The sequence below is a fragment of the Medicago sativa genome, chromosome 5 (assembly GCF_051527215.1).
Source record: "Medicago sativa cultivar Bolivia chromosome 5, Bolivia_mono, whole genome shotgun sequence".
Classification (NCBI taxonomy): Eukaryota; Viridiplantae; Streptophyta; class Magnoliopsida; order Fabales; family Fabaceae; genus Medicago; species Medicago sativa.
This window is the reverse complement of record NC_140753.1, coordinates 71,919,407-71,929,169: the sequence shown is the minus strand read 5'-3', so window position 1 is coordinate 71,929,169 and position 9,763 is coordinate 71,919,407. Positions and strand designations below refer to the sequence as shown.

At 32.9% G+C, this 9,763-nt stretch overlaps 1 protein-coding gene and 1 long non-coding RNA gene across 2 annotated transcripts; one reads left to right on the top strand and one right to left on the bottom strand.

Moving 5' to 3' along the window:
- Positions 1 to 1,145: 1,145 nt before the first annotated feature.
- LOC146924672 (las1-like family protein) lies at positions 1,146 to 6,572 on the top strand. Its single transcript, XM_085709624.1, has 8 exons — positions 1,146 to 1,422; positions 1,519 to 1,610; positions 2,492 to 2,563; positions 2,663 to 2,778; positions 3,192 to 3,247; positions 4,054 to 4,228; positions 4,921 to 5,211; positions 5,525 to 6,572. Exons 1-8 carry the CDS (start codon positions 1,168 to 1,170, stop codon positions 6,352 to 6,354), a joined length of 1,887 nt encoding a protein of 628 aa, XP_085565750.1. The 5' UTR covers positions 1,146 to 1,167; the 3' UTR covers positions 6,355 to 6,572.
- LOC146924671 (uncharacterized) lies at positions 4,793 to 7,128 on the bottom strand. Its single transcript, XR_015010232.1, has 2 exons — positions 6,916 to 7,128; positions 4,793 to 6,665 (listed from the first exon to the last, which is right to left on the bottom strand). It is a non-coding gene; the product is annotated as an uncharacterized LOC146924671 (long non-coding RNA).
- Between the last annotated feature and the right edge of the window lie 2,635 nt (positions 7,129 to 9,763).

The following is a 9,763-nucleotide window of genomic DNA, read 5'->3' as shown; positions in this document are numbered from 1 at the left end:
AAAAATTCGTAAATAATTGTTGTCATTTTGAAACTTCTTCAAATTAATCATTCAAACAATGTATTTAGTATTTACATATAAGAATTTGAATTCCTTCAAAAAGTTGCATCACCTCATCCTCGTCCAAACACACTCATAGAGACCAACGTGGTAATCTTGCCTATTTATTTTTCATATAAAAATCTATGTTATATTTTTTGGTTTTGAAAACTCGGTATCTAGCTCAAGTATCAACAAATTTGATGGATCCAATACCACCACCCACTTGGTATCGGAAGAATCGAACATGTGACATTTAAAGGATCACACTCCAAGGTCTCAAACCGACATCATCGTATATTTTTTTGGAATTCACTCTGATCTTTGAACTTATATTCAACTCTTAGTTAGATCGCCTAACTTAACATCGATTGATTTGGTCTCTTAACTTATTTAAGTTAATGTAACTTGTTCCATAAACTTTTGATAATATACGAGTAAACTATCAAATTTGTTCTCTATTTATTTGACACAAGAGTAAAATGAGTAAACCATCAAATTGGTCTTTGTCTTTGTACCAAATTCTCAAATTGGTTACTGACTCTATTAATAACTCAAAATGGTCTCTATCTCTGTCAAATATTTCTCAGATTGGTCCCTAACTCTATTAGTTGTTTTGTATTTTGAGTGTTAATGACTCAATATCTTTTGGATAATATTTAGTGGTTAATGACATAATGTATTTTGATCTTATTTGGTACGTTAATGACTTAAAATACAAAACAACTAATAGAGTCGGGACCAATCTGAGAAACATTTGACAAAGATATGAACTATTTTGAGTTATTAATAGAGTTAGGGAATGATTTGAGAATTTGGTACAAAAACAGGGACCAATTTGATGATTTACTCGGAGGAAAATATATTGTTCAATTTTTTTTTTTTACAAAAAATATATATATTTTTTTTTTACAAGACAAAAAATATATTGTTCAAATTGATGGTTTAAAATATGCAAATATAAAACAACTAAATAGAGTTGGGAACAAAAAATATACTGTTTTCCTCAAAAAAAAAAAATATACTGTTTTTTTTTTTGCAAATATAAAGATTTTGTACATTTTTTTTAATATAAAACCCTGATTTTTTTTTTCTTCTTTCTAGTCACACCACTGTCGAGGGTTTTTCATGGCTCAATCCCCACTTCCACCACCGCCGGCGCCGGCAACTACCTTCACTTCCATCGTCCCCTTTCCCCTTCAGATGGAGGACGAACCACCGTTAGGATTCAACGAAGTTCTAGAATTCCAAGACGATTCAAAATCATCATCATCATCAAATTCCCGTAAACTAGTTCCATGGTTGAACTGGAACGAGTGGCTTTTCGTTAGAGACTCTCTCTTCTCCGATTCTCCCAACTCATTTTCCGATGCTCTTAAACGCGTAGCTAACTTCTTCTTTTTTATCGTATACACATTGCAATTTCATCATAACATAACGTTCATTTAACCCTAATTGTGTAATGTTTCTGCTTTTCAGATTTCGACGTGGCGAACTCGAGGTTGCTTGCCCGAGCTCATTGATGTCACTGCTCTCTACCTTGAAATTCAGCGCATGGACCCATTTTTTAGGTATTCGTAACACCGACACCGGTCACGACACTGACACACGTTCACACTCCACACCAATAGTAATTTAAGAAAATGACATACTTGAATGTGTATGTAATCACATGTGTCGGTGTTAGACACATCACATTTCCACCACTTTTTCAACAACTTACACATTTTTTAGGTTTGAAGAATAATTTCATGTTTGGATAAACGACTTAAGTTTATTAGTGCTTATGTATAAGCTATTTATGTACATAACACGATAAATTAAAGTCAAACTGTTTTTTATGTAAGGTGTAATCTATTCTTTAGAAGCTATCCTGGAGCTTCTTGTTATATGATGAAAACAGTTTATAAGCGCTTATGGTATATGTGTTTAGGGATAAATTATTTTTATAACCAAAGCTAAAATAAAGTTAATCTATTTTCATGTAAGTTATAATCTATTTTTGCAGATGCTATCCTGGAGAGCTTGTTATTGTAAACTGGAGACAGCTTATGGCATGTCATAAGTTGTTTCTTTAAGTTCTCACAAATAGTCTCGCTAGTGTTTAGGCCAGTTGCATCACTTCTTCAAAATTTACCTGTTTTTTTAGGTACAACAACAACAACCATGAATAAAGTTGTGTTTGGATAAAGAACTTAGATCAGCACCTGTAGCTTAAGCAGTTATCATATAAGGACTTATTTAAAAATAGCTATAACAAAAGATAAAATAAAATGAAACTGTTTTCATATAAGCTATACACTATTTTCACAAGTTAACCTCGAAGGCTTTTGAAAATAAGCCGAAAACAACTTATGGACGTGTCATAAGTTGTTTCCGTAAGTTCTTCCAAACAAACTCATCATTGCTTATGTCTGTAAATTAATTTTTTTTTTAATTTTATTTTATTTAGACAGGATCTATCAAATGATGGTTCTGTTTCAGAGCAAATTCTCATCAATCTGTATTCCGTAGCGAGTTTGAGGTTTGACCTCCTTTTTCATTACCTTTCTTCTACTAGTTTTCTAGTAACCTTGTTGATGACTCTTCTAACATTTGATTGTGCTGTCTTTCTTCCCGAAAGGATTGTGAATGCTGTTGCGAAGAATGCTGAGAAGTCGCGGAAGAAAGAATATACGACAATAGCGGCGGCTGCTGACGAAAAAGGCCTTCCACGCATGCTGGTTGATATTCGTCACGGTAAAAAATCTTAGAGCCTTTTTGGATAAATTTGTCAAACAAATTTTAATGTTAAAGAAATAATTAAGATAAGAGTTTTTAATAATAAGGAGCTCTTTAAAAAATAACTTTTAGTATAAGTTATAACTTCCTTCGGCATATAATTTTTTCCACAAGGTCTCATATTTAGTTTCTCCATTAGCATCTTTAATCATGTTATGACTATTTTGTATGCAAAGAACCATAAATTTAGTTTTGTTGCTTTTGTAGCTAGAAGGTAATCCTAGCTTCGTCTTATTCTATAACTCTTGTTTATCATTGTTTTGTTTGCATGATGCTATGCTAATTGGGTCATGATCTTTGTAATTCTGAAAGATCTTTGCTTTAACATGTTAAGTACCTGCTTTTTGTTTTACTTATTGCTGCTATTTCAGAGGTATCACATCGTGGGCTTCCATCTCTCAAGCTTGCTCGTATTTCCTCAATTAAGGTATGGCTCATTTTGACTTATTTAATCATATGTCTTGACAATCTTTTTACTTCTTTGGGATTAAATTGTAAGCAAGTGTGTGTGTGTGGTCCATAATTTGGTTACGTTGTTAGCATTTAGGAAAGAATTGGAACAAATTTTCTCTCCTGAGGTCTGTGTTTAACACAACATTTTGAGTGTATATATGTTTGTCTGGTAGTTTGTAATTATCACCTGATAAGCCACTTTTAGAGAAGATCATCTGCTGAGAGCTTTTCTTCTCCCTTTGACCTTTTAAAGAATGATGTCTTAACTCCCTTGGTGGCTGTGGTATATCCTTTATAGAATATCCTCTTCTCCATGAAAACCTCATTTGATATCATAGGACCTTGGTAACATCTGCTTCTCTTCCATCAGAGGCATTTTCAATGTGCCAACTTGAGTATGCTGTGTTAGAAAGAGGCATTTGGAACCTAGCTTGTGTATCAAAGTTGTCATCCGTACTGCACAAAGCTTATTGGGTTAACTATATTTTTTTTGGAAAAAGTTAACTTTTTTTATCAGTATAGATAGGCAGTTCTTAATAGATCCATGATATTAGAATATAAACATTAACTAGTGTTTATTTTATTGGAATTGGACTAGTTTGACTGATTATGCACATATGTTTTTCGATAACGCATGGGAATCAGCCACATTCATGTGGTTACCTATTTAATTATAATTTGTTTCTTCCCAAGATCTTAATATAAACACTCGTTCCTTCCATACCAAGTATTTTCAACTCACTGCTCTAAACTCATCTATAGTCTTACTGATACTTTCAGGCACTTGATTGGTTAAAATCTAATTATTGGGAACCTCAGAGCAAAGCAATTCCTTTTCATGGTGAAGACAATGCAAACATCAAAAAAGAAATCAAGACTATGATTCGTGAATTAGCAATCTGTTTGAAAGTTGGCGGGAGTCCCGAGTCTAGTACCTTACTTCTCAAGGGAAAACGTGAGTGAGCTGTGTTCCTTTTTCTTCATGTTGTAACTTTAACCAATGTCTTACACACTTGTCTGTTCTTATAGCCCTTTAGATCACTTTATTCTTTAAAGAGATTCATCGTATCTTAGATCCCATCTGGTTTGGTCTGGTTTGGCATGCATATGATCCGTTTAATACTTTAATGTTGAAAGCCCAATTTAAAATTTTGGCATGTGGAAGTTCTTTGGCTATTATCACAGGCTAAATTTTGGGGTGTATTATCGACAAAATAAAGTGCTTTTACTAGTCCAAAGAGAGGGTAGGCCTGTTTTCTTCTTCATCTCTTTTATAGAACACTTTTGTTTTATATGCCTTTTTGCAGGGCTATAAATCACAGGCTATTTTTTCATGAGTTTCTTGTCTATCTCGCTTAGAGTTCTATCATGCTTAGAGGCTGGTTCACTTGTTTGAGTCGTGATGTTTTCTCTTTGAATTCTCGGTCCTCCAGGATTATACTTTTTCCGCAATTTAATTAATTTCTTTTGCTTATAAAAAATCTCAAGTATTGGGTTATTTAATATTTTAGAGCTGGTCTACAAGATATTGGATAATTTTATTTTACTCTGAAAAACAAGTTAATCACAAGTACTTTGTTACAGTGTATCATCAGTAATAATTAATGTTTTGGGTATTGATGTACTAATAGCTTGTGATGCTTTCAGCTCCCAAGAAACCGATTAAAAGGATCTTGAAATCTCTTCTTCGGTTATATTCCTCCTTCTCTTCAGAAGTTGTGTCTGTGCTGTTGGATTATTTGTTGAAAACATCAAGTTCCTCAGAGTTCAAAAAGAAAACGGGTGATGCTTCTGTTGGTCCCACCATAGATAATGTTTTGGCTGATTGGAAGCCTGTCATACTCAGATTTTATAATAAAGAACCAGAATTATTTCTGAACCTCCTTAAGGAAGTTCTTCATAGGATTGAAGCTCGGGAAGATATGAAGTGTGAAGAAGGTAGGCAGCTATTCTTTCCGACCACATTTCTCCTTTACATCGGAAGTTTCAAATCGCTTAATTGTTGTGGGTGCTTGGAAATTTATTTTGAGTGCTTGTGTCTTTTAATGCACTATTTATTTGTTAAGCCCTAGACACTTCCACGGGTTTTGTACTGCACTGCTGATGGGAATGTTTTTTTGGTCGAGTTTCCTTAAGCCAACATGAAATCATAAAAATTTCCATCCTTTAATTCAGCTGGGGTGTTTGTTTTGACAAAACGAAATTTGTATGCTTAGTTTCTTTTTTGTTCTTATATTGATCTCTTTTGCAGATAACCCAAGTATTGGGATTGCATACTCAAAGAAAGAGATTCATCGAAGTTCTTATCTTTCTTCTTTGTTTGCATGGCTTGTTCGAATTCTTGGCAAAACACCTTCTAATGCAGCAAATATGCCGAAGAGGGTTTTGCATGAACTTGTTCGTAAATGTCTTCTAATATCACATCTCTGCGACAAGCAGGTCATGGATTCAGCTCTTCATCTCGCACAACTGATATATGACAAATCTTTGTTGCAGAAAGTTCAATTGCTCTCTGGTCTTGCTTTGTCGAACGTTTTTGACAATGCAGATGATCAAAGCTCTTTATTGTCGTCGATGAATGTTTCCCAATTCGAAGAATCAATGCGTGAAGCATATAAAAAGCTTGACTTTGTTAAACAACAGATAATGAGAAATAAAAAGTCAAGTGAAATGAATTGTGAGACTGAAGAAACAGAGGTATGGGCTCTGGCAAAGTCATGGAACCCATGTCCAATTGGTATGTTGCCTCGGGTTGTTGGTTCATCTGGTCGCCTTCCCGTTCTTCATGTTATCGATAACGAAGAACACAATCAAGCATCAGAAAGGAAAGGGAATTGGAAACTGATCAAACATAGTGCCAAGCGAGATGCCCCTTCAGATATTCAGCTACTCGATAACTCAACTGTTAAGAAAATGAGGGAGACTGAAGAATTTGGTGAATTAAACGATGAATCTCCAATGGAAGAGGATAAATCTCCAACGGAAGAGGGGAAAGGATACCTTATGGTAGGTGGGATTTGGAAGAAAGTAACGGAGGAAGAGCTACTATCTATTCAATCTTCTGTGAGAATTTTAATTTAATTGATACCTGCTGCTTAGCTTCACTTAGCTCAGCTCAAATTTTGATAAAGATGTTCAGTTTGATTATTCATAAGTTTTTTTTTTTAGTTAGGGATTATGATACCTATATAGAGGTGTCCGGCCTGGTTGAGTTATACATTGGTCCTGTTATTACTAATGTTTGAAGAATTTATTAAATTAAATTTAACAAAAGTAATAAGTTTCTGCACTTGACTTAATTATATTCTTGTGTGAAAAATTTATTGGTGTTGAACAATATGGGTGACCGGGTGGGGAAAAGGGATCAGGGATTGGCACATTCTCCATTTACCCTGTGAAAATAATATTAAGTACATGTTATTAGTACGAAATTTCCATTGTTGTTTGCTAATCTCCGTTGAAAAACCTATGAAACAAATTTGATGGACTCTTCCATTCCAAAAAAAAAATAAAAATCTCCACACAAGAAAAATTACATTACATGAAATATAATACACAACCCAATTTTTTAATTAGATGAACATAACGCAATCCTATAGTTTGATTACCTAAATCATATCCAAACAATTGAACATATTTTACCTTTTGTGTTTCTATCAACCAGTTTCACTTCACTTGAAAGTAAAATGTGCAATTTAGTAGAGAAAATTCAACAGGGGCGACCTGAGAACACATGAGTTGGATAAATTGGACACATATGATAGCTTCATGTGGTCTCATGTCGACCCTGTAGAACATCTCTACCTCAATATCTTATAGCTTGAATGTAATCGTTTGTATCAACTATCATGTAATGAATTATGTCATCTTAAATTAAATGATATATAGCCTCAAACATGGTACTTCTATAGGCTTTATATGTACTACACCCAAGTACTTGTCATGGAAATGAATCCATCTATCCTTGTGTTTTGTGAGAGTACAACATTGTACATTTGTACTACTTCCGGTTTCAACCAAAATCAATGAGGGATAATTAGTTGTACTACTTTGAGTCAAAAAATGAAATAGTTGTACTACAGCTTTCGGTTACCCACACGGCAATACAATTCTACAAATCATATCTCGTTAATTTCTTTTAAATGAAATATAATATTCAAAAGAAAAATCTTTTTCAAAAAAAATATTCAAAAGAAAAACAAAAATTTTCTACACTAAAATGATGAACTACATCCGTTATAAAATATAAGTAAAATTAATTATTTACATGATTAATTAATCATATTTACTCTTTTAACCTCATTTAAAACTTGTTCTCGTTCCCTTTAAGTAGACAATGATATTGAACCTATCAGATTACAATCTATTCTCACTGTGAGATAATATATCTTCTCCAACAAATCTTATGTTCAAGATCAGAACAAAACTCAATTTCATTACCTAAATATCATCGTCTTTTTTTACGACAAAATCTTTATCTTATTCAATTACACATAAAATAAATGAATAAAATATTTTATTAATACATTAACAATCAACTACAAATTCTTTAACAAAAATAAATAAAATCCAGTCCATCAACTATTATATTTTCAGAGGATGAATATTAGTCTAATCCATAAAAAAAAGAATATTAATGTTTATTTATTTTGACAGAAATTTTTGTTTGTTTCAATATTGACAAGTTTTTTCTATAAGGGATTCTTTTATTAGTTTACAAATATTTAAATTTTAATTGTTTTCGAAACTACTTAATATTAATAATTTTTAATAATTCAGAGGACGTAAATCACTTTTTTCTTCATTGTGATTTTTTTGACAAATTTGGAATGTTTTTTATAATTGACTAGGCTTCATTTTGGTCAATTCTTCTCATATTTCAGACCATTTAATTCATTTTGTGGCTTTGGGAGGCTCTTCACAAAAGTCGCGCGCGGTTCTTCATTTGGTTTGGTTTTCGACTGCTTGGGTCATCTGACAAAAAAAAAAATGCTCGCACTTTTCAGCAAAACTAGGACGTTCTTCATCACCTTCTTGACAAAATTAAAATTCAATCTTATTTTTAGTTTTGATTATCATATTTGGTGCTTCAATCCTATTTTATATTTGAGAGTACCTATGTACCTATGTAATTTCAAGTTTGATGGTTCTCTCTTATCTTGCATTAGGTGTACCTCTCCTATTCTAATTTTTTATACATATAAACAGAGAATGTAAAAGTAAAACATGTTACTAGAAATTGCTCATAATTAAGAGAACCATCCAAGTTATTATGTGGGAGAGAGAGTGAAAGGTTGAAAAAGCCTATGAAATTTGCCCTTTTCGATTACTTTTAAGTTCACACAAGCATGATGGATGAATTTATCTTAATATTCTGCACCACTTGACATGAAATATTGTGTTTCCTAGGTAGAAGGATTAGAAGACTAGGTCCTATCTCTTGTATTTTTGTCTTTGAGGTCTCAAGTCTCAATTCTCCACTAAGTACTAACCATCACTTTTTCACCTTTTTCCCTGTAAACAAAAAAAGTTCTTCAGAGAAAGAGAGAAAGGAAAATGCATGGTGTTAATTATGGTGGCCATTGCTTCTGAATTCTGACAATTCTTTAGTGATATTCCACAACAAAACGCACTTTCAATAAAGAACAATAATGTAATAGAGAATTTTTTTTTTTTTTTGGTACAAATGCAATAGAAAGATTGATTCCTATGCCCGGAAAGTGTAACTTTTTGTTACAAGTACAACTAATCAAATTTTACCATAATGATATTTTTATTATATTAGTTTATCAAATATCTTTATAATTGACGTCTACATAGTGAGATGCGATTAAAGCGCTCATTTGGTTTAGCAGTTGCTTTTATCAAATACCGGTGAATTACTAGTGTTTCTGAAACATTAGTTAAGAACTTGAAAAAAAAGACGCTACATATAAATTAGGGATATAGTAAGAATTATTATATCGCCTTTAAATAAAAGAAGTAAGAATTATAGTATGTGTGCATCCAATGGATCCTAACACTGATCAAAAGAAAAGTCATTGCTTATTGTCAACAAAGAAAAGTTATTGCACGATGAAATACTTCATGCTGAATGGGACCTTTGATTAGGGGTGGAAATGGGCTAGGCCGGGCTGAGCTTTGTAAGGCCTAAGCCTGACCTACTTCAAAAATTATAGGCCTGAGCTTGGCCTATTATCCGTCATAGGCTCATTTTCGAGGCCTGAGCCTGACCTTTTTAAAGGCCCGATGAAGCCTGAAAGCCTATTTAAAAGCCTATTTTATCCTAAGGCCTAGCAACACGTGTAAGTCTACTCCTAAATAGGCCAAAACTTATTTAGGCCTAAAGCCCACAAATATGTTTGCTACTAAATAATGAATTCTTACGAAGGTCTAATCACACCAATATATCAGCTACTAAATAACCAATCATATGAAGGCTTGTGTTTATGGAAGAAAAAAAAACTTTAAAAATATCAATAATGGAAGA